The sequence below is a fragment of the Lygodium microphyllum genome, chromosome 26 (genome assembly GCF_053477565.2).
Source record: "Lygodium microphyllum isolate KBCC chromosome 26, Lygodium_microphyllum_v1.1.10, whole genome shotgun sequence".
Lineage (NCBI taxonomy): Eukaryota > Viridiplantae > Streptophyta > Polypodiopsida > Schizaeales > Lygodiaceae > Lygodium > Lygodium microphyllum.
In genome coordinates, this window is record NC_141160.1 from 76,422,425 (window position 1) to 76,448,131 (window position 25,707).

General features: G+C 43.5%; 1 protein-coding gene across 5 annotated transcripts; it reads right to left on the reverse strand.

The window, feature by feature from the left end:
* Nucleotides 1-1,930: 1,930 nt before the first annotated feature.
* Nucleotides 1,931-22,941, reverse strand: LOC148013434 (Peptidase S24/S26A/S26B/S26C family protein). 5 transcript variants are annotated; one of them, XM_087668296.1, is made up of 6 exons: nt 22,735-22,884; nt 22,279-22,396; nt 21,837-22,058; nt 21,628-21,738; nt 10,112-10,208; nt 1,931-2,180 (listed from the first exon to the last, which is right to left on the reverse strand). In XM_087668296.1, exons 2-6 carry the CDS (start codon nt 22,345-22,347, stop codon nt 2,059-2,061), a joined length of 621 nt encoding a protein of 206 aa, XP_087524422.1. In that variant the 5' UTR covers nt 22,348-22,396; nt 22,735-22,884; the 3' UTR covers nt 1,931-2,058. The 5 variants fall into 5 exon arrangements, with proteins under 5 accessions (XP_087524422.1, XP_087524423.1, XP_087524424.1 ...); XM_087668297.1 differs by lacking the exon at nt 22,735-22,884 and adding an exon at nt 22,632-22,649; XM_087668298.1 differs by lacking the exon at nt 22,735-22,884 and having other exon boundaries at nt 22,176-22,308.
* Nucleotides 22,942-25,707: the final 2,766 nt, after the last annotated feature.

The window sequence follows — 25,707 nt, forward strand, 5'->3', positions numbered from 1 at the left end:
ATACATCTAAGAAAAGCATACAACACCCCCTATGACAGTCACTAGCTCTATTCCAAAAATCAAATGTACATATCCATAAGTCTAGACATGCCACCACAAAAAATATAAGCGGTATTTAAAAGCATTGCTAGATATAGTCGCCTATTGTGTGTCATATTACAACACTTCATTGGTTCCTAGGACATAGGTTGGACATAGATATATCACCACCTTTCCTATGTAATCAAGGTTCCCCTTTCTTTAAACTCTCTTGAAAGGAGAGAAATAGAATCTTAAGAAAATTTTGATCAATTGTACACTGAAGAGACTTGGTAGCCACCTAACCACCACGATACACCATTATAAATATCACTTCTCAAATTCACAAAAATGGGCCTATCATACCGAAGTACATGGGTATGCATGTTATTGCCATGAGGCCTACTATTGACCAAATCAAACTAGACTATCATTGCACACCCTTTGGATTGATAAGAGTGGAGCAATATATATGGCCTTGGAGGATAGTATATGCAAGCTTTTCCTCCAAGACATAGAACTAGTAGATCATTACAATCTTGAACACTCAATATATGATGAGATCAACAAAGATATGGCCTCTTAAAAATTTAGTTTTTGAAATCGAGGAAGCTATCATATCTTCAAAAGTATCATTCATATACTTACTTCAAGAGGGCAAGGAAGAAAGTTACATTAACATTTTCTAAGACAACTCAAAGCCACATATGACAAATGATAAAACTCATGAATCCACATTTGGGTGCTAATGACACAAATGAAAACCAACTATTAAGGCTACTAGGGTTGCAACAAAAATTAACAGTCTCATCTCAAAGTAGCTTAATTCCCTTTAGTGATGGCTTTGCCACCTCAATTAGCTCTCCATCTAGCCTCTTTCCTAGCTACCTTCGTCTTAGCAATCTCACCTTGTCATACTTTGAGTTGCATTCGTGTGAGATCATATGTATACATATTTTGGTTTCCATGCAACATTTTGACTACTTTAGTCCTACAATTTTGTTTTACATTCGTGTAAGATCATATGTATACATATTTTGACTACTTTAGTCCTACAATTTTGTTTTACATCTCAAAACTCCAAAATTGCTTATTCACTTGCTTGGCGATACGGTTTTGAACCCTTACTTTTCCAATAATGACCTTAGTCTCTAGCCTATATAACTTTGACTACTCTTGGTTATCCTCATCCTTTGGTTCTACTTTTTTTATCCCATCAACTATCAAGCCTCCTAGACATGTGTGAAATTCAATCAACCGTATCATGTTTATCTTCCATCTTCCTTGTTTTGATTTCTATTATAACCCTTCCACCTATGCTATTGCCTCAACTTCATCCTCAATCTTCTTATTAGTAGTCACTCCATATCCAACTTTTTCTCTAGCTCAACCAAGTGCATGTGCAATTTAGCAAGTGAGTTCTCAAAGTCAATGTTCCTCCCACAAGCTTGGTGTTAGTAGTCACCCCCATATCCAACTTTTTCTCTAGCTCAACCAAGTTCTTAAAGTCAATGGTCCTCCCACAAACTTGCTGCTCTAGTTGGCTTCGAACATGTTGATATGATAATTGATAAAGTCTCTACATCCATTTCACTCCTCACTAGGACAGATTCACCTTTAAGTGGGAGGTTATTGGGAGTAAAGGTGCCTCCGCCTAGCCGCTAAGCACACGAACTCAAATCTAACCCTCCCCTAGGTCATACCATTGCACATTGTTGGTGGAGTCAAGCTAGTCTACAACCGAGCTAGTAAAATTTGGGAAATTGACAATTCAAGGATTAAAGCTATTTGTTGACTACTACTACAACAAAGTTGGAGAGAGAGAGAGAGAGAGAGAGATGGCTACAAATGTGTAAGATACAACTCGATTGAGTAGAACATGCGCGCACGCACAAATTGACACTTGTAGAACACGTGTAACATTGGTAAAAAAGCAATATGGTTACTTTTGCAAATCTAAAATTACCAAACTTGTAAGTGAAGCTAAATTTTACAAATCTCCCAATTTCAAAATTATTTTATTCGTTTCATGTTAAATGCCTATCTTTGATCTTCCATACAATATAAATATACCAATCTCCTTGCAACCGATATCTTTCCAAGTGCGACACTCCACAAAATTATATAATTTAGAATCGGCTCCAACCCTTGGGTGGCCAAATCTGCACACAATAGCAACATAACAATATCAAGCATAATGGGGTAACAAATTAACAATGTGAGAAAGAATGGAAATCTAAACGATTAGATTTTGACATTAATGAGCCTTCCATTATAATAGGATGATTGTTAGATTTGATGTTTGAATTTAAACTTCACTCATTAGTAGATATAAGTTCTAGAAGGTTGTGTTAGCCAAATAATGAACGTCAAATTCAACCCTAAATCAACACAATTAACAATCAAGAATCTAAACTTTCCTTGGATAGAGGACCCAAAATAGGCAAACACCAAAACCACAACAATCAACCACACCAATCCAATACATAACCACAAATATTCTTAAGGAATAAGTCAAAGTAACCAATCTTCAAACACAATAAATCTATCCCTAGTAGAATACCCAATTTAGGCTCACCACTTTTTTCTAGCATCTTAAGAGGAGACCCAATAAAGGCTTACATCATATAAACCACAAAAATTAATCGTGACTACCTAATTTGAGAGCACTCAAACATTCAAATAACATAAACTTGACCAATTATCTACTAAATTTTGCCTTAACTAGGACCCAAAATAAACTTATTTCCCTTTTTTTCATTTCCTAGGTAGGAAGGCTAAATAAAATAGTTGCCCTACTTGGGTATCTAGGAGGCTACTCATGGGCACTCTTCCCACCTCGAATGTTGTAATATGCTTATGAAGCTAACAACTGAAACCACCCTACATCAAGGGACTAAATTTTCCACGAAGGAGACCAAAAAATGGTTTACAATCAAGATCAAGTGGAGATACCCAAAGAAACCTTAATATTCAATATCACTTCAAGTTTGTCTAGTATATTGCAAGTAGAACCACCATATATTTGTTCCATCAATCAATACAAAAATCACAATTATCAATGCATCCTGCCATAAGCCACATTCAATCAATAGTCACGGCATGCAATATTTGTTCTATAATTTTAAAGACCAATACTAAGTGGGATATTTCATTATTAACGAGAATTTTAATTCAATTCTCCGCAAATCATTCTCCACAATTCATCACCGCACATATTGGCAAGCGACTACATGAGTACTACTTCATCTCTTACTATCAAGTATCAGAAATGCAATGTTCTGCAAGGTTACATGGATTCCTTCTGCACGAAAACTTGCAGAACATTGCATTTAACAGCCAACAAGGGTTTTTGATATAATGAAGTTGAATCCAGAAACAATGAAGTAAACACGAAAACTGCAAAACCCAGCTCCAACAGCCAACTTCCTAACAAGAAAACAATAACACCACCATGTGGAAAGACCAAGCACAACCAGGGATGATGCCAGCATTTTGGGGGCAATATGAGATTCAAGAGTTGGCTCAAGACCAGACAGCTTATCTGACAGTCAGAAGCAGCTCTAGATATTTGATCAGGATACTGCAGCCTTCATACATAGCAAAAACAAGCCACAACAAAAACAGTAGCAAACACAAGCAAGAGCAAGTTTTCGCCCAACATTCACAGCAGCAGGTAATGAACATGCCCTCAGCTGATGGAGATCACAACCTATCACTACCACCATGTTTGCAACTTGCATAACTCTGAACACAAGAAATCACAGAAAGAAAACTGAGGGACATGCAAAAACGTGCAATAGAGAGCAATAGAGCAACAGACAAGTTGAGAATGTGTGCTTTACTACCAGACCAACAGATGAAGACTGCAGCTTTACTTCCATGCATTGACCATTGAAGCGAAGCTTTGAAACCCATGTGTAAAGCTGAGATGACATCTTCATCCTTCAGCCTTAGAGACCTCGCCAATTATAAACCACTTAGCCAAATCTTAAATATCTACCTTTTCTACGTCTAGTTCTGATTCAGCTTCATTTTAAGCTCTAGAGACTTGGCCAACTATTTGTCTAAAGTTAGGGTTTTTCTTTGACATGGTTCAGCCCTATCATTTGAATCAAAGGTCCAAACTTAAGATGGTACAACTTTCCCTATTTTATGCTGCTTACAATGAGCACCATGTAAACATCCACTTAAATTCTTCCTTTGCTCCCATTGCATATAGTAGACAATCATCTCCCAAATCACCTTAGCCTAGCTATTGAAACGTTCCCCTAGGATCGAACCTACACACAAGACACAACACAAGCTGTACCCATGACATGGAACCATAAAGGGGATGGAAGTAAGACTTGCCTCCCAACCATAGAGCCAAATGGGCTCACTTCTGAGCCTCATGCCAACAGCATTTCAAGCCACAATTGCATCCCCAAAGCTGGCGTCCCATACCACCAGCCCACACAATCCCAATATATGGACATAGGGTTCGCTCAGCCTAAAGTCCAAGAGTGGTGCTCACACAATGAATGTGTACAATGGGCCCGAATTTCTATAAATAGGACTTGGCTAACCTAAACCTTTAGTGCCCCTAGAGCATTCGCACTAGGCCACAACTCACTTTGTGACCCAAAGTTGTGACTACTACTATGGGCGTCCATCCAGATGTCCAAGGATGTAACAATTCCCCCCTTAGAATTGATTGTTATCCTCAATCATTGGCTGTGAAGACACCAGCACCGGCTCCTCTCTCCACATAGAACCTGTAGATAACATGAATGATGATGATTGTGAAGGAGTGCTACTTGATATAGGGAAAAATAATGCCAAAGAATATGACAAGTCGGCCAGACTAAATGAAAAATGCCTAAATAATCAAGAAAATATCATGATGCCATCACATGCATAAACTCAACCATTTTAGAAGTGGATGCAGCAATAGAAGCGTATACATATGCTGAAATAGACTGCCGAACACAAGACAAAAAGAACATAAGAACACTACAAAAAAAGAGAACTCAGAACAATGCTCGGGAAATGGAAACCATATACCAAGACGCGAGACAATACAAAACCAATGTGAGTCATTGGTTGTGAAGGCATTGGCACTTGCTCCTCTCTCCACCAAAAACCTGTAGATGACAAATAAATGATAATGACTGTGGAGAAGGAGTGCCTGATATAGGGCAAAATAATGCCAAAGAACATGACAAGTTGGCCAGCATTTTAACTATGGAGAGTCTAATATGGGGCAAAATAATGCCAAAGAATATGATAGGTTGGCCAGCATTGGCTGGCTGAAAAATGCCAGAACCACATCATAAATGGCTAAATAAAATGCTAAATAATCAAGAAAAGAGGGCATCATGATATTTTCCTAATTATTTCAGCATTTTATTTGGCCATTTAGGATGTGGTTTCTAGCATTTTCAACCAATCGGCCAGCATGTAATGTTGGCTGATCTATCATATTCTTTGACATTATTTCGCCCCATATCAAGCACTCCTCCAGAGTCATTATTATTCATATGTCATCTTCTACACATTCTTGGTGGGGAGAGGAGCCGGTGCCTGTGCCGTTGCCTTCACAGCCAGTGACTCACATTGATTCTGTACTCTCTCATGCCTTGGTATATGGATTCCATTTCCCGAGAATTCATCTAAGTTATCTTCTTTTGTAGTGTTCTTTTATTCTCCCTTACCTTTCTCTTCTATCTTGTGTTTGGCAGTCTATTTCAGCATATGTATACCCTTCCATTGTTGCACCCACTTCTGACAAAAATACATCAAAGAAGAGCAAGATAGACACATGCATCATCTGTATCCCATGTTAGCACAACTTCCTCATGATTGTCCTTATCAAAACCTTCTAGAATAGGAAAAGGACGTTGAGGACGAGGAATAGCTCCACAAGCAATGTACCATAACTACTTTTGTACAAACTAAGCTTTCATAACAGCACTCCAAGTGAGATAGTCAAGGCCATTTAGCTAATCATCAATAGAAGTGCATAGAGGAGCCATCGGGAGAGGATAGGAAGAGAAGATAGAAAATAGAAGCTATACAAAGAGAGAATACAATCAAATCAACATCAAAGACTACACAAAATGAGAGTTCACACGCAATGGAAACCAAAATCTGATCAAAAAAGAAGGGCGACTGCTGCAAGAAGTTGAAAATACAACCAAAAGATGCCAGAGACAGCAAAAACGACCCATACACACAATCACCCAACCAGCAATCAAGGTCCGAATACGAAAACACTGGCTGAATTGAGCAATAAAAAAGGTTTTGACAAATTCGATATAATCAAAACAGATCCTTCGTTGATATAGAACTTTAGAGCTTCAAAAGATTCCTTCTCTAGTTTGGTCCACCGGAATGCCACTACTTTCTTGGTTAGATAATGCAACAGTCCAACAAGCACTACAAAGCATTTAGTGAATCTCCTGTAATAAGAGTATAATCCCAAAAAACTTTGAATATCATGAACACTAGTCAATTCTAGCCATTCTACAATAGCCTTGACTTTTTTGGGATCCATTAGAATCCCATCTTTGGATACAATATGGCCCAAGTAGTGAATCTCTTCTGGGAAAAATTCACTCTTTTTGCCATTCACATAAAGTTTGTGTTTGCCCAGGTCTTAAAACACTATATTCAAGCATTTCTTATGCTCTTCTTCGTCTTTTGAATGAACCAAAATATCATCAAAAAAAGTACTTGTAGACTTCCGATGTGCTCTAAAGATTCTTTCTATCATTCTATTAGAGATTGTAGGGGCGTTGGTGAGACCAAATGGTAGCACAAGAAACTCATACAAACCAAAAGTTGTCCTGAATGTTGTTTTATGAATATCTTGAGGAGCAGCCCTTATCTCATGGTAGCCACTCTTCACGTCAATCTAGATGAATACTTTGGATCCATCCAATCTATCCAAGATATCATCAATTCTTGGAATGGAATATCTATTCCAAATTGTAATTTTGTTGAGAACCCTGTAGTCCACACGCATGTGCCAAGTTCCATCTTTCTTCTGCACTAAGAGGATTGAAGAGTAAAAAGATAAAGAACTAGGTCTTATTAGACCCTTCTCTAAGAGCTCATTCACTTGCTTCATAATCTACTCTTATTGTATCAGAGTCACACTAGAGGGTGGCAAATGAGATCAATGCGATGATCTTCTGGTCTCTCCGATGATAACTCGTCTAGTAAAGTATCTGCAAAACAATCTTCGTATTCCTTTAAGAAACTCGTTTGCTCCTCGTTCATATCTAAGATAGACTCTTCAATCCTAGATTCTTTGTTAGAGTCTTTGAAAAAAATCAGTATGAGGAAATAGACTTTTTCATTGCTTTACAAATTTATACATGGAATAAGATGGGAATATAGTTTCTTTCTACTCCCACATCAAAAGATACATTTTTACCCTTGAAAGAAAATCTAACTTTATTTTGATTCCAATCAATGGTTGAATCTATTCTTCTATACCAAGGTATTCCTAAAACAACATCACAATGACCAAGATCTCCCATGATAAAACTCTCATTATCTACATAATCTTCTATCTCACTTCATAGTTTCCTAAGAATGGGAGTAACTTCAAACTCCATTCCTTGAAAAGTAGTACCTGACATTTCTGGTGTTTCAAACCTCTCCTTTAGTAGATATAGAGCTTCAATAATCCGAGGATGGATATAATGATATGTAGCCCCTATATCAAAATGAATGAGAACAGGTTGATTAGCAATCTTACCCCAAGCCATAAAAAGCTTACTTTTCTCTGATAAAGTTTCATTCTATTACAAGAATTTCTGCATTCACTTGAGGTGTCTTTGGGGGTTGGTTTTTTTGCTTTGCCTTGTTAGGACATTGATCAGCCATGTGTTCTTTTTCTCCACAAGAGAAACATCGTCCTTCTCTTATATATTCCACTAACTACTGATATGTTAGCTTATTTTGGGATGGCACAGTTGGTGTACCTCCATCCTTATGCTTTGGTTCTTATTTATCTGACTTCTTTTGGTCAAATATCTTGGTCTTCTTCCTTCATGGTTCTTCTTTTAAGACTTTACCAAGCATCCATGGCATATACAGTCCTTCAGCTTCTAGGGCTACATCTTGGGCTGCTTCCAAAGTATCAAGCTTTGTTATCTTGACAACTTGCCATACCATTGGATGTAATCCAAGAATAAACTTTCTCATCTCCATATTGAAAGGAACTTTCATTAAGAGATATAAATTTAAGAGAAACAGCTACAAACCTATTGATATATACTTCAACATTGTCTCCATGGCTTTGCTTTAGCTCATTCCATTCTTATTGCACATCGACTTCAAAGAAGAAAGGCAAAAGCATATTGTTGAACATCTCCTTAAACGCTTTCCAAGACTCAAGTTCCTTTACCTCTTGTACAACTTTGAGTCACCAATTTAAAGCATTATCCTTCAAATGCATTTTGACCATCCTAATCTTTAATTTTTCTGTATAATCTTCACCATCAAAAGCAACAATAAATTATCTAGTAAAGGATACAGCTTTTTGAGTATCTCTCTTACCATAGAAAACATCAAACTTGATACTCCTCTCCAAACTTGGAGTCTCTTTTAGCATCGTTTTCCTTTGCTAAAAGTCATCTCTGAAGATTCAACTACCATGGAATAGCCAGTTCTTTGACTTTCTTGTTACCCTCTCCATGGAGGGATTCTTGGGACAAGAGGAGGCAGCTTGTGTATAGTAAGAGTTTGAAGTCACTGCTTGGGTGGATCCTTGAATAATAGGTGATGTATTACCTTTCATAGACTTAGTTGCATCAATAACATCGATACCTTTCATGCTGAAGTAGGCCTTCGCAGCTATAATACCATCTATCTCAAGCAAGAGCCTTCTCAGTAAGGAAATCTTCAAAGACCTTCGCTTCAACATGTGCTTTAGCCCTTCTCTCCATCAAAGCTTGAATTTCTGGATCAACTTCCAGCTCCTTGTATCTTTGTATCTTCTCATAATCATAGAAGCATACATGTATGGGGTGTTTGGAACCTTCTGCTTGTTCACCAAAATTCTCAGAAAGTTGAGCCCAAAGATCTTTTTTACCCCAAAAATTTTACTACAAAGAAGAAGTCATTGCTTTGATACCAATGTAAGCATGGGTAAAAACGCGATAATGACAATACTTTGAACTTAACCAACTCGATCCATTATCACCATGAAAATTAAGGGAGAGAGAGAGAGAGAGAGAGAGAAGGAAGAGAGTTAAGACTCAACACCACATAGAGAGGAAAACTAGCCCCTCCCCCTTTCAGGAATTTTTTGAAACAAACCATGGGTACCAAGTGCTTGAACCATATATAAGGAATGATTTGCTGCAATTCCAAACATTAGGATTTTGAAACCCTAATTTCCGCATACTTCGGCCAGCAAGCTGATTTTCTTCTTTAGTGCTTGGATTAGATCAAGCTACGTAGAAAGTGCTTCTTGGATAAGAGATAAATAGGAGAGTACAAAGCATATGGCTAAAATTTCAGCATGAGAGCTTATTCAAAAAACAGAGAGAGACCTACAATATATAGGTGCGGGACTCTATATTATACCAACCAGGATCTGTAAGAGCCACCTTCCATATCTCAAACTCTATATACCTAAGATAATCAATTGTGAAGACTAATTTCTTGGAATGAACTAGAGCAAACCTACGGAGCATCTAGGATCGTTTGAGAAAGTGCGAGAAGAAAGTATAACCGAGTCTCGTATGGTCTATTAGTACCACCAAGGTAACGAACCCCTTAGAGATTGTCTAGAAGTAGACAACTCTACGACAGGGTCAAGAGCAAGAAGTGATCGAGGCTCACTAGACACACAAGAGGATGTCTCATCAATAGATGGAAGAGCATTAAGACTCCCTCTCATCAAAGGTAATGCCTCTCTAAGTATAGATTTAGTTTGTGTGGGTTCAACCACATAGTAAGCCTTTGCGTCTAAAGACTAAGCCACCAAAATGAACACTATACTCTAAGTGACAGATTCAACCGCTTGTCATCTTGAGCGTACATGTAAACACAATAACCAAACACATGCGATTCGCAAGAGAAGGCTCCTTACCATAAAAAGCCTCGAAGAAAGTCCCACAAGATACCTCCATTGTCAAGCTTTTACATCGAAGTGTTAACTGCCTTAGAACAAAGGCATTCAAGCAAGTCTGCAACAAACAACATAAAACAAGCCATATTCATGATTGTCCCACTACTTCATTCCACCACTCCATTTTATCAAGGGAGTTGATAGAAGATAATTATCATTGGATACCAATTCATTTGAAACAAACTCACCACTACTATCAAATTGGACTCTTCCTATCTAGACACCCATCCAATTAATGGTGAACAAGACCCACACAACAAAAAGCAAAAGCCTCCAACTTTTGCTTTAAAAAATAAAGCATCCAAAAGCAAAATATATCACTATGCACCAATCAAAGATGGTGTATACGTTCCTAGATAGAAACTGGGGCATAGAAAGTGTATTTTTCTTATGAACCTAATCATGTAACCTTACAAAGCATAAAAGTTGCCATTCAAAGTCATAGAAGAAAGGCATACAAGGTAAGGAAATCAAGCTAAGCCTCATAGGCAAGAGATGACTATGCAAGTCACAAATGACTGCTAACAATGACAGACAAACAAAATGTCAAAGCTCCTCCTCTAGCTCAAACTCATGCTCACAAGCAAGAGATGACTGTGCAAGACAAAAATGACTACTAACCAAAACTTGCTCATCTTCTAGCTTTGGGGTACCAATGCTGCTAGGACCTGCATTTTTGCAACCTACCTCCTCCTCCATCACCTGGTGTCACTCGTTTGTCATAGAGGCTGCTAGGACCTGCGTTTTTGCAGCCCGGCTCATCCTCCATCACCTGGCATCATCATTATCCACCTAACGTCAACATCTGGCTGCTCTCCTTACATTTAACAACTCTGACACTCTGGATTTGTGTTTTGCTGTCCAAGTCACTCCCTAACATCACAGGACTGCGCTTCGCTCCCTCGACAACTTGTGATCATCTTCCACATCTCTGACGGCATCAGCGGACTGTGGTTTGCTCCTTTGACAGCTGTCTTTCACCTTCGAATTATTACTTTGATACCCCAATGCCTGAAAGACTGCGTTTCACTCCCTTCATTGTGCAGATTCCCACAGGTCAGCCTTCTCTACTATGGAGACCCATTTCCAGCCTACTAAACAACCAAATTTGCTGAATTTACCCATTTCCAGTCTACTAAACCACCAAATTTGCTGAATTTACTTTCACTGATCATCTTCCAGCTATCACCCTGTTTAGACTTGTTGTCGCCCTCTTTGCCAATTGCTAACATCATCGTTCAGTCAGCCTTTTGTTGTTTCTGCAATCACTTGCCGATCTATGTCAGCCTGCAGCTGTGTTTTGCAATTTATTGCCATTGCCTGCCTACCTATCACATCATCATTTCAACCTGCATCTGCTGATTCTGCACCCAACAACTTTGTTTGGCATTGATCCAACCAACAAGCTTCATTTGCTGCTGCCAAAGTACTTTCGGGGACTGTCTACTGCAATTTGAGATTTGTCAAAGTACGACACACTCTTGAGCTCATATTCTCTGCCCTAGTCCTAGAGACATGAGAGTTCGGGGGTCAATATTCACTTTGCATAGTGTGTTTGCTGCATTGAGCATTGTATATATTCATTCATTCAATATTTATCTTTAGTATTCATTGTCTCTGGGTTACCCTCACTAATTGTATTCTTTATTAGTTTATGCTTTGTCGTACAATTGTGTTGTTATCTATAGATGTACAATTGTGTTGTTATCTATAGATGAGAATTTATTTACAATGTATACCCATCATTAATAGCAATCCATATCATCCCATTTGAGATGAGAGCATTTCCATTGGGCGCAAACCATAATAGTCCTATGAACATATAGTGGTTTTATGGATGTCATCGCATCTTGCCCCAAAGAGCATGTTGATGCGTTAATACCAATGAAGCATCCCCCCAAGGATCCAACCTACACACGAGACACAACAAAGTCGTACCTATAGTATAGAAGCACTAAGGGAATGTCTTTCGAACTCACCTCCCAACCATAGAGCCGATCACCCCAAACCTAGGGCCAACAGCACAACAGGCCACAATCACATCCCAAGAGTTGGCATCCCATCTCACCAGCCCACATTGTCCCATTGTATGGACAACAGCCACTCTTAGGCCTAAAGTCCAAGAGAGGCAATCACACAATGAATATTCACAATGGGCATTGGATCCTCTAAATAGGACTCAACTACCTAACTTCATAGTGCCCTGGTGCATTCATGCTAGGTCACTTTATTGACCCAAGGTGGTGATAGCGACTAATGCTAGGAGAGACCATCCCAATACCCAAGGTTGTAACCACTTTCACAAAAACTTGCCCTTTTAAGAAAAAATGAATTAAAGTTTGATGTCTCAATCATCCCTAATCATGGAGAGAACATAACAAACTTGTTAATCAAATTGGGAGTTCCTTCAAATCATTAGCTGAAAGTATTCATCACATACAAGGGCCACATCTCCTCTTCTACACCCTCCTCCATCTTCTTCAACTTTACCATTCCACTTGATTTAGGGAAAAGGGAACTGCATCTCAATTGGGGCACCCAAATGACAAGAATGTGCAAGGCACCCAAATGACAAGAATGTGCAGCTCTTGACTAGGGAAGGTCTTACCACTTTTGGGACGATTGGCAATCCAACGTCTGCACCACGGCAAGGTCAAGTGGAAGGTTAATTTGTTGCTTTAAGTGTGTATGGATTTTATCATTTCTTTGTTACACTATTGATGTGTTAGTACCCACCATGAGTCGCCACAACGACCCAAACTTTTACTAGTATCTCTAACCAGTATCTCTCCTTAATAGAGGTGGCTCTAAAAGCAAGAGGATCCACTCATACATAAGTTGCTTTTCAAAGTCTAAAATTTGCTTCATATAAGTATGTTTTCAATGCTTCACATTCCCACATTCGGAGTACTCATGCTCAACAGACCAAGCTGGAGCTAATGAAAGTCACAGATACATCATATATACAAGCCTTTGAAGGCGGTCTGGGGGGGATAGGGGCAAGAAGCCATGGAGGGGGGGTGTATCGCCATCTAGGGTTGCCTGCCCGCATCACGAACAGGTCCTGGCCGCCCCAAGTGCGCATGAAATGACATCGGAGCTCTTGACGAGCCCTAGACTCGAGCTACACCTAATCCCATCAGCCTCAAAGGGAGTGGATGATGGAGGTCCAGAGCTCTACTAAGGTCGCCTATACTGAAAGTCTCTCTCCGCCGAAAGCTACCTGACATCGCGCCTTCCAGATATGCCAACCAATAAGACTCCCTATGATTTCCCATACCTCAGAGCGGTCTGCTGTGGGCTCCAGTACCTAGCAGACGGGTAGAGTCTCTAAACCCACCACTGCACGCACGACCCTGCCTCGATAATGAATATTGTATCATGCATCCCGGCCTCATATGGAAGGTGACGGCCTTGGCTGACCGCTTGCCAGCAAAAAGCTCCCCAAGAGATACATCCAAGGCTGGGTGCTATGCGGCGAAGGATGCGGCACACTCCTCTCCACACGAGCCATACTGCCTCACACGACCAAAGGCAGTGCTTTGGGGTTTCCATAGACTACTATGTGCAGTGCTTACAAACTCCCTCCTGCATCTGGGCAAGCCAGCTTCCCACTGCCAAGCCTCCATGTGCCACCAACCATAAAAAATATGATACCCTCCTCGGCCTCCACCTATCCCATAGGCGGCGCCAGAAGGTCCGTCGGAACGGCTAGGCGATGCTGTGCTCCACCTAGTGCCTACTACGTGACGCCGCCCAATCCATATCCTCCTGCATCAGTACGTGTCTACCAATCCTGGCAGTGTACTCCAGGAACCTCAATGGCTTCTTGACGACCACAATGGCCAGCCAAAGCCACTCTCCCGGATCCGACTCCAACTCATCAAGTGGCCTTCCTTCCCAGATCCAGAGGCGCCACTCCCTGAGCTCCAGCCAAAAAACCAAAGGGTCCAACCGCCATGTCTTCCCCTGAAAGCCGACCACCCGGATCCTCTTCCATGAGACAGTTATCCCCTCGTCCTGCTGCCCTCTGTCAAGAGCCAAACGCCCCCCACTCTTCCTACCACCTGTAGGGGGATGCCTGTTGGTGAAAACCTAGCAGCCCATACCTCCCCGGGCTCTATCGGCTCTCGTATCAAGGGAGCAAGCCACTCTCGAGGTATTGTTGCGTCTATCTCCCTTCTCCTCAGCTCCACTCCTCGCTGGCAGCCTAATACTTGCATCCCCCACTCTTCCTACCACCTGTAGGGGGATGCCTCCTGGTGAAAACCTAGCAGCCCATACCTCCCCGGGCTCTATCGGCTCTCGTATCAAGGGAGCAAGCCACTCTTGAGGTATTGTTGTGTCTATCTCCCTTCTCCTCAGCTCCACTCCTCGCTGGCAGCCTAATACTTGCTGCAACACCTCCTCGTCCGCCATCCTATACACCTCCCGCCATGTCCTGATGGTACGAGCCGGGCCAGCCTTCCAACCGGCCCACTGGATGTGGAGGCACTCGCCAATCTATGCCCCTTCCCGGTCCCTGACCTGGGGGTTCCAAATCACCGACTAACAGTCTATCTCCTCCTAGCAACCTAGGGGGCTCTCGATTAGGGCCTTACGGAGGCCTTGCCACACGCGAAGCAAGCTGCGTAGGAAGGGTGATCTGGGCTGACGTGAAGATCCATCTCAGGGATGGCCTCCACTCACCGCCAAGCCTCAATCTACAGTCCCGAAGACCCTCCTGCAATAGGACCTTCTAGGTCTGTCCTCCCAGTGTGAGGCCGTGTACAACTAGCTTACCCAGAAGGGCCATACTCTGATACTCTAGGTCTATGATCCCAAGCCCTCCCTTTGACCGATGTCGTATGATGGTCGCCCATGAGAGGAAATTCCGCACTAGGCGGCGAAGCTGCATTACGCAATAGGAGGAGAAGCACCAACACGAGGCGATGTACTAGGCCGTCGCTAGGAGGACCTGGTTAACCACCAAGGCTCGGCTGGCTAGTGAGAGGCGAGCCATGCTCCAATAGGTTAGCTTCCTCCGCGAGGACTAGAAGAAACTGTTGGGCGGGAATGATGTCAAGCCCCACCTGAAACCCTAGGTACCAGATGGTCTGTCCTCTGCTCACCCATCTAAATCCTAGGTGGATGCCCCACTCCGTGCTAGAGTCCAGGTCTGTGAGAAAACCAACCAACTTTCGCCAGTTGATTTTTGCTCCCGCTGCAGAACAGAACACCTCAAGAGCCAACCTCACTCTCTCCAGCATCAACTCGTCGTCCTCTATGTAGAGCCAGCGCTGTATCATCTGCATACTCTAGGTCCAACAACTCAGTCTCCTCTTTTACTGGAAGTCGGAGGCTACGTAATCCGCTCACACATGACCTGAGGAAGTGAAACATCGCCCCTGCAAAGAGAAGCTCCTGCTGCAGAACAGAACATCTCAAGAGTCAACCTCACTCTCTCCAGCATCAACTCGTCGTCCTCTATGTAGAGCGCAGTATCATCTGCATACTCTAAGTCTAACAACTCGGTCTCCTCTCTTACTGGAAGTCAGAGGCCACGTAATCCGCTCACACGTGACCTGAGGAAGTGAGACATCGCCCCTGCAAAGAGAAGGAACAGGTATGGGGCCAGGGGGCAGCCCTGTCAGACTAATCTCTCTAGCCGAAACTCCTCCCCTCGCCTCCCTCCTATGAGAACCCTACTCGTGGCCGATCTGTAAAGTGCAGAGACCCCAGAAATCCAAGCCTGGGGGAAACCCAACCTCACCATGGTGCCCTCTAGGAAATCCCAATCCACCCTGTCATAGGCTTTCTCAAAATCCAAGAGTAGTATGGCCAGTCTCTGCCCACTGTGCTGGGCCCACTCTGTCGCCTCAAAGAAGGTGAATACATTGTCCAAGATGCTCCTATCCTGGGCAAAGCCTGTCTGTGTGTCATGGATGATGTCTGGAAGCAAGGGGCGTAGTCACCTACCAATCATCTTTGCCAGCGCCTTATAGACCACTGACAACAAGGTGATTGGTCTCCACTGGGAAAGCTCCAACCAGTCTCCCCCTTTGGGGAGAAGACTGATAAGGCCTGCCGAAAGACTCCCTAGCATTTGTCCTAAAGTGAAAATCTCTTGAAAGGCCATCAGTAGGGGGTTCCTTCACCACTTCCCACAAGGTAGGGAAGAAAGCCTTAGAGAGGCCATCCTCTCCTAGGCATTTTTGCCCGTCCTGCGTATGGAAAGCCTCCTCTAGTTCCTTCTCTGTGAAGGGGGCTAGGAGGGAGCGTCCCATCTCCTTTGTGACGAGAGACGGGATGTTATCCCAGACCTGCTGTCTACATCACTGTCCTCTAGCTGAGGTTGTCTCCTGTTGGAAGAGACGACTATAGTAGTCGGTGGCAATCCCCATCACCTCGTCTAGGCTAGAAAGGGTCCTCCCATACCGATCTCGGAGGCTACGCATCTGCTCTCCTGAGATGCGAGGTTGGTACACCTGGAAAAACTCCCTGCACATCGTGTCCCCCTTCCACGCCCAGAAAGCTGCTGAGGTGCGAAAAGAGAACTTTGAGTCCTCTAGGCCAGCAATGCCTGCTCGCGCACGCACCTCTTGTGCGTGGAGTAGGATCCCCAGGTGCCTCCTGTAATAATCTCTACGTGGCTGCAAGGTCCCGCCGGAGTGCTCTCTCCTCCTCCCAGCTTTGCTGCCTGGCCTATATGGCTGCCTCTTGGCAAATTCTGCTCGACTCAACTAGGACCTCTGCAACCTCCTTTGCGATCTGGCCCCTCCTGCCCCACTCTCTGGTCCAAATTTGCTCTATCTGTCTCGTTACCTCCTCCCTCCTATAGATCGAGTCAAGGATCCGACAAGATCGTGTATCTAGGGCAAATGTTGGGGGATCTAGTGTCAGGAGAACCGGGCAATGATCATACAGCGTGGTGCCTGCCAATTGCCCAATCTGGCCTCCCCGAGAGCCTCCCCACTCTCCCACATAAAACCTATCCAACCTCTCTAGCAGGACTCCACCTAGCCACCTGTATCCCCAAGAGAAGTCCAACGACCTCTCCCTCCTGTGGAAGCCAAGGTCTCTCCAGGCATCGCGTGCTCCTACTGCTAGTAGAAAGACCTCCCATGTCTCCTGCTCCTCCCCGGCCATGCCCTGGTAGTTTCTCCCTCTACCCTGCTAGTCCTCCAAAGCCTCCAAGTTGTTGAAGTCTCCTCCAACAATCCAGGAGTCCACCTCTAGGAGTCCTTCCGCGATCTCCACCCAAAACCTACTGCGTGCCCTAACCTCTGTAGAGGCATAGATATTAAGGACTCCAAGGCACAAGTCCCAATGTCCAATCCAATCCATAGCACCCTCCCTACCACTATCGTACCGTGATCTCGTACACAAGCAGTAAGACTCGGACCAATAGAGTTGCATACACCTCCACTCCTGCCGTGGGCACCTATGGCGTGCTCCCGGTAAGTGTGCGAACTGCCTAGGAGTACCTTTCCTACCCACTGGGCCTGGGTGGAGGTGAGCTTGTACTCCTGTAGAAGTAAGATGTCGATCCGTCCGGCAAGGGCAAGCTGCAACTTTTGCCGAACAATCAATTTCTTGGAACCACATGCCCCACTGTAGTGGAGGTTATTCACATTCCAGGATGCAAGGTGTAAGCTCACAGGGAAACTTGTGACCGATCGAACACGTATCTGTTCGGTGTGGAGGCTGCTGATGAAGAGGAGGAGCTATGAGGCATGTAGGTACGCTTTGCCGCCGGTCTAGACAGCAAACTCCAATCCCCCATGGTGACCCTCGGCCGGACCATAGGGGTAATAGAAGTTCCAGGTGGTACTATCAATGCATCTATCAGCCATGCTCAGAGTCCAGACTCTGTGCACTAGTAGAAGCAGGCTGCCTGTGCCAGGGGCCACTCGATCACATCCCTCGGAGCTCTCCACTGTGAAGGGGCTCGAAAGATAATGCTCAGATGAGGGACCTTGGCACCAGCCCACCAGTTAATATCCATCATACAACCAAGCCATTGTTGTGCAAACAATGCTAGTCCTCCCATCCACTGGGAGGTGTGATCCGCCACCTAACTCTTCAACTCTTCCTCTATCTGTGTTGTCATCCACTCCCCTGAGTGAGAGGGCTGAAGAAAAAAGACGTAGTTTGGTCCATCCAGTGGTGCTAGTTGATGGACCTTGCCCCTCCTTGACCTACGAACCACGAAGATCCCCACCTCTAGAGGTAGTGGGAACACTCTGCGCTCCGCAACCCTCAAGTAAAACCATGGGCCACTGCAGAAGAACTCCTGTGGCAACAAGTGTGCTTGCCTCGGGAAAGTGTGACGGGCGGCAGGGGTGGAAGAGCTAGTGGCTGTATGGGAGGGGGAGGACTGTCGGTGCAAAGAGGATGTAGGCATGTCTGGCTCATCACCTCCTGTGGGAGGAGGGGGTGGGTCTGGGGAGGATCGCCTGAACCAGGTGCGGATCGAGGGGGATGCTCGGTAATGGGGGTGGTGGGGGGAGGATGATCGAGGGATGGTGGGATGGACGGAGGTACATGGTGGATTGGGGGGGGGGGGGGGGGGGGGAGACATGGGATATGGAGGAAGGTGGGTGTGGGGACTCGGGAGAGATAGTCTGTGGCGCGGGTGGTGGATGTGGGGGACTGCAGTCTTGCCGGGTGGGGCGGGCAGGGGGGCTGTGGAGTGCTCTCCCGCGGGGGCGTCGCACGCCCACATGCTCCTTGCTGCCGAGGTTGGGTCTAAGACGCTGGCTGCGCCCCCCTGCCGTCTCCCTCTGTGTTGTCTCTGGACCTGTGTGAAGCCCTCAGCGTCCACCTACGGGCCTGTCGACAAAGTCACCTTGGCTCTGAAAAGCGTGCAACCTACTAGCAGCCTGATGCCCAAAGTCATGGCAGCGCAGGCACTGCCGTGGCTGCCCTATCACAATGACCTACTGCCAAAAGAAATGCCCGCCCGTCTCAATCTCTAGGAACTGTGGGATATTCTTGACCTCTCTCATTGCCATCCATACCTTTGGGACTCTTGCAGTTGTCACTGCATCCGCAAAGGACGCGGGAAGAATAGTGCCGAAGAGCCGTCCACGGTCTTCCACCAACTAGCAATACTCTATCACCAGGCTGGAAAAAAGAAGGGTGATCGGGTGCCGAAGAAACCTGTTTTGAAGTGCAAATGCCTCCGCAGTAAAGCCATTGTACCAAGGGACCATGTATATGACCCCCTTCATGGACGCATATGGTGAACTGGCAAGCAACTCGCGAGCTGCGTCTGCCGATCTGAGCCTGACCATGGAAATCCCTTGGCCCATTAGGACCGCCTCCACGATCTGCATTGTGCCGACGCGCAGCGTGGAGTGAAGCCAGTCCCGAGACTGGGCCCCTGGGGAATGTCCTACTACCTGACCATAAATCGTTGTTTCCTTTAGCTCCAGCTTCTTAGCTCGGACGGCTAAGAGCTGCTCCTCAAAGAGGACTACGCGCAAGGTGTTTGACTGGGGGGACTCACTAAGTGCACCGACGTCTGACCATAGGTTTCCATTGCGCATCCCTTCTTGGAGAACCTACCTATCACGCTACTGTGCTGCTGCAGGGGGAGGGAGCAATTGGAGGGGGGGGGGGGGAGGGGGTGTCGATGGCAAGGAGGGGGGGGAGGAGAAAATTGTTGTTTTCGATGCCGGTGGTGTGACAGTCTGCCAAGGGGCTAAGCCTTAAGGCGGGGCAACGCGCGGAGGGAGGGGGGAGGAAAAGACAAGCGGGGGTACGGGAGGCGGCTAGGGGAAAAGAAAACAGGGGTGGGGTGGGCGGGACAGGTGCAGGGGGACGCAAGGGGGGGGGGGGGGGGGCAAGGTAGGGCGGGCACAAGGGGATGGCGATGGCCTTGGCGATGGGAATAGCCTTGGCGATGGGAATAGCCTTGGCGAGGGGGATGGTGATGGCGATGGCCCTGGCAATGGGGCGCAGGTGATGGTGAGGGGGATGGAGATGGGGCCCTGGTGCCGGCGATAGCAATGAATCTAGCAAGACACGACCATTAAACGGGGGCGGGGATAGCGTGCGCGACGTGACAGGGTTCGAGCGGTTTAATTCCATCAATCAAGATGTTATCTTTCATATAGGCTTAGTTGCATTCCCCGTGTAATAGAAGGTACAATATTACTAGATCACACCATGAAGAAGAACAAGTTTGAGCCTTGTTATATAGGACAAAGTGCACACCTATTTGTTTGATCCTCATTGAATGCAAGGAGCTGGAGGGGGTATTCACACCCATATCCACACTCGTACACATTAGCATGTGTCCACACATAGGAGGATTAACAAAAATGTTCCACTTTCCCTACTTGTGTGTATTTTTAACTAGGGAATTGATAGGGAATTTCCTTTTTTTAATTTCATAAGTAGGAAAATATTTCCACTACGTTTCCCTACATATGGTAATTTCCCTATATAGATAATGCTTACATGATTCTAATTTTTCTATAACCTAAAAATATTACATTTTTCTTAGTTTACATATTCTTACTTATGTGAATTTCTAAGTAGAAAAGTGTCATCGACCTTTTGAAATCTGCAATTTACCAAATTGCTGATTGAACTTGTTTTGTTTATTATCGCCAATGCATCCCATACCACGGCCTCTCGAAGAGGATCTATATAATAATTCCCACCATAACACTTCATATCAAGAAAAAAATTTGGGCTTGAGATGTTTTAAAAATTACTCGTCGAGCTATCACATAAGTGATCGCACTTAATTTTTTTAATATGGAGTCTTGCGTTAAATCAATTCCGCAATCCCACACAAGAAGACGCATCAATGTTTTCAACCAACAAAAAGCAAAGACACCTCGTAAATAATATTATGATGGCTTGATCATAATTTTTTTCACATTATATTTGATTTAGTATTCCCGATTCCATTTAATGCGTTAAAGATCGCATTGATTTCATAATGGCAAGACTAATCGCAAAAGCCTTAATCGGTAGACAAAGAATATGCAAGAACAAGCATGATTTTGAGTAAGTTAAGTATCAAAGAGTATGGCATGACAAACCACCCTTCATGTCATAAGTGGCTAAGCCCGTAACACAAAGCAAACAAAAGAGAATAGTTGGGAAGGTCTTACCTCAAAGAAGCAATGTCTAGTCCCATACAATGGTTCTTTAAATATAGAAGGAAAGACTAGAAACAAGGTAGATGGTAAAAGGATGTAAGAACATAGCATACTCTGTCGATGAGTTCCCTAGCTTCTAGCTGCATATGACTTAGAGGTACAAAGACATGGCTCAAAAGCTCAACAATGGGAAGTGTCGCTCAAAGAAGTACCTACATGATCAGAGCTGGATAGCTAAGCATGGCTCATGAACTCAACTTGACAACTATGAATGAAGATTTACACAATTGTTTTAGCCTTTCAAACTATCTCTTTCATCAACCAATGCAAAGAAAAGTAGAACAGTAATGCAGCAGGTGAGTCTAAATAACTCACCCTTAAGCAGACCCTTCCCTGCAGCATGGCATAGGGGACAGGTCCATAATGTCTTGAATCTTTTGAGCTCACTAGGTTATCCCCTTGTAGCCAAACGTGCCCCTTTGGAACCTATCAAAAAAAAAAAGGCAATGCAACCTACATGATACCATCAAAGTAATCAGAATGCAACGCTATATGAATGTTAGAATAAAGGAGAAAGTTCATACTACAACGCGCTGAGCCTGTTCTTCATTGTCAAGTGGTAGAACAGCAACTTGATCACCTTCAAGTCCCAATACTCGCTTGCAGATGACCAATTTGGGGTTCTCTGGTGAGAGAGCTATAACTATGTCACCTGCCTTTATTTTATGAAACCTTGTTGATAAGCGATCAAGAAGGAGGAGATCTCCTCTAGCATTAAGAGTTGGAAGCATGCTTGGACCAAAAACCTACAAAAATGTTATCATCAAACCGGATGCTGCACAATAAAGTTCTAGTTGAAAATTTTAGGTAAACTACAAAACCAGAATTTAGCTTCTCAGCATGGAAATGGCAAATTCCCGCACCACAAGCATGTTGATACAGTTCAACAACTGAAGAAACTTGAAAAAAGTTGCAGATTTGCCAAGAAGCAGCACATTGACTTCTTGTCGCAAAAACGCTGCTTACATTACATAGACAGAACTGATCAAACAATTCTGTCACAGCCATGCAGACACTGATCTGCCGTTTATCCATGCATCCATTCGTAGACAGTACTGCAGCCGGGTTTCATTACAGGAGTCTTCTGCAGGTCCATGTAGACAGAACTTATCAAACAATTCTGTCACGGCCATGCAGACATTAATCTGCCGTATATTTACGCATTCATTCAGACACAGTACTGAGGCCCGGTTTATGACAGGAGTCTTCTGCAGGTCTGACATCGCACAAAGCGATTTCAAAGAAGACTTTCTCCGAGACGCCATTCATTCATATAGCACTAGAGCTGCATAAATCACATATCCTGATAACTAGCCTACCATTTCTGTCTGCCAGATATTGTGGTAAAAAAGCAATCAATCAGGCAATGCCGCCATGGTTCTGATAGAAAAGATGGAAGGATGTTAACGGTCGGAATGGCACCTCGTGAACTTTGGCGACGTGATCGGCGACGACAGACAAGCCGCAAAAGAACTGAAAAGCGAGGAGAGTGCGGCCCCATAGCTCTCTCGCGATGGACATCTCGAGATGCCTACATGATGAGTTATGTGCAAGTTTGGAAAGCTTTACCGTTTGCTAGGCTCACTTCGAAGTTCGAACTTTGCTTTAGGACGAGGATCCGGGCTGGTTAAGAGAGCCATTGATTGCATGATTAGTTTGGAAAAGGTCCTCACCATGAGAAAAAGGAGGGAGACTCTTGTGTGTGTGTGTGTGAGTGTATGCGCACACACACGTGTATGGGACTTTATTAAGGGATGGAATATTATGAAGAATATATTGAATGTTCAATTGGGGATAGATTATGCCAAAGCTTCTAGTTAGGAGGTTATTATGATTCATTTGGATTTTGAAAAAGCTTTTAATCGTGTCAGCTAGTCCTTTCTTTGACAATTAATGTCTTTCGTGGGTTTTGACTACTAAACTCGATCCCTTCATCCAAAAAGCGGCCCTTAGTCCTTTGTTGTTTGCATTGGTGACTCATTCAATGTTCTCTCTAATGGATAAGCTAACAACTCATGGTGAAATCACCAGTTTGGTTCTTCCCAAATGGGGCTATGGTTTGGGACTTGCATATGATTCATTTATGTTTTAAAGGCTAAGAAGTCTAATTTGAATAGAGCAATGGCCATTTGGAGACTATTTAGTCTAGCCTCAAGCCTCCACATCAACTTGCAAAAGTCCATTCTCATCAATTGTACAAAGAGAGACATGCATGTTTTGGGGTTAGCAAGGTGGTGGGATTATCTCTCAAGGAGATTACTAGACACTTGAGTTATCCCATAGGGATGGATGTCACCCCTCATGCATTGCTCAATTAGATGTTTTCATTCATTCATCACAAGTTTTATGTATTGGAAATCTCAAGGCTAGCCTATGAATGTGCTACTCAAAGTTGTACAAATAGTGATGATAAGTATGATCTCCTATTTCTTGCTTTTACTTCATTGGACACAGAAGTCATTGCAAGAATTGTTGTAGCCCATTCGTCTTAGGCTAGGGAAAAGGTAGGTTGGTCTTGGTTAGTCTCAAGTTTATTTAACCACAGTACCCATCAATCCTTCTAAGTTCCTTGAGGTTACAAGCTAATTTGGTCAAACTTGGAGGAATTGCTTCAATGACATTCCCCTTGGCGCATTCATCCCATGGTTGGATTGGGCTTTTGTGTTCTTGAATGATTTTGTGAAAAAATCAATCAATTAGGTTGATCATAGGATGGTTGAGGATAAGAAACAGGTGTTGAGAAAGCAAATAAAGTCTTGTCTACTCAATACAATAAAGCTAAGCAACGTGATTGGTTACTTCAATTGTGGAGGTCTAAGCTTCTTTATGAAGTGAAAGTTTCAATGTGTAGATGTCTTCTAAGATCTCTAATGCTAGCATATGTGATGAAACTCATGATCATCTTTTTATTTATTATTGAGTTGCTAGGTATATTTGGGGTTTCATTTCCCAAGTCTAGACTTCAGTTGAAATGTTAGCATAGAACCATTCATTCTTGGGCTTTGGACAAGATGTTGCCCATGGCCTCTTTACTATCAAAGCATCCTTGGGTTTTTTTCATTTTTTAGATTGGATTGGTCTTTGGTATATTTTGTGAACATGCAATGCATTTGTTTTTATTTTGCCTCAAGTATACATGGTTATGTGAGTCAAGCTTGAGCATTGTTATTATGGCAAGTTAGTTCCATGGTTGTGGCTCATGCGATCCTCACAAAGGTGGCTACTCCTAGATGGATGTCATCCTTACCATCTTAGTTGTGTCTACTTTGTGATCCCCTTCTTCTATTCTCGTAGCCCTACACTTTTTGTAGCCTTTTGGTTCCATATGTTGCTTTCTACTTGTCTTTGCGTCTAATTGGTTAGCAAGAAGGCCCTTTGTAAATATTTCAATTCATCACTTCAAACTTCTTTGCAAAAAGAGAGACAGAGAGGGAAGGGGAATCTTATGGACTTCACATGGGATCTCAAGTGAAAACCTAGAAAATGGAACAATTATGCACGATGGGAAGGGACTAAAAATGTATCAATAAGCAATATTGCATTATTCAGAGCCAAGTACAATGGATATAACACTCCTCCAAACTACACTCTCATGATGTCATGCATGTGAAGTTTCATAACAGAGTATGGAGATCACTTGTAAAGGGCCTCACTTGAGTGTAGTACTACCTCCAATATGTGCATTTGCTTCCAATACCATACCTACAAAGCCCAATATGGGGAGGGAGGAGTACCCTTACTCCCACATAATGGATCGTTGTCGTAGGTGATCTAATGACTAAGTGCCTTGGTTCATTTCAAGGTGTTGATATAGCTTATTCTATCAAGGTAGTCATTGTTTGTTAATCTACAAATTGGGGTCTTAACACAGCTTTTCCTATCAAGCTAGTCAATGTATACCCATTTAAACTATTTTCGTTTATTTGATATCATTCCATTCCATTCCACGCGCTATAGGAATTGCATTCAAGGAGTGGAAGCTTCAAAGTTCTAGTCTAATTTGACTTGGCTCTTATGGTTTTGCATGTTGAGCTTTATAGGCATGGTCCCAAGTGGTCGCATGATTAGGTCAAGGCATGATGAACTTTTTGTCATGTTGTGCCATGCCTTGAGGGAGGTAATCCATTGGGTTATTGATTAAAAGGTTCCTCCCTTCACCTTCACCTTCCCCTTCACTTTGGGACTTAGGGACTTCTATGTCATGGTTTGTTTGCCACAAGGTTTTTCCTAAATCACTAAGTCAAGTACTTGGGCAATTTTTATTGGCCTCTTCACTAGATCCTTCTTACTTACCTTGAACTTAGACAAAGGGGAAGGGCAAGAAACAGGTTTTTTGAGAGAGCTTTTTTTGGCAACCCCTCTATTCTTATTCCACATAGTTCACTTATTCCATCC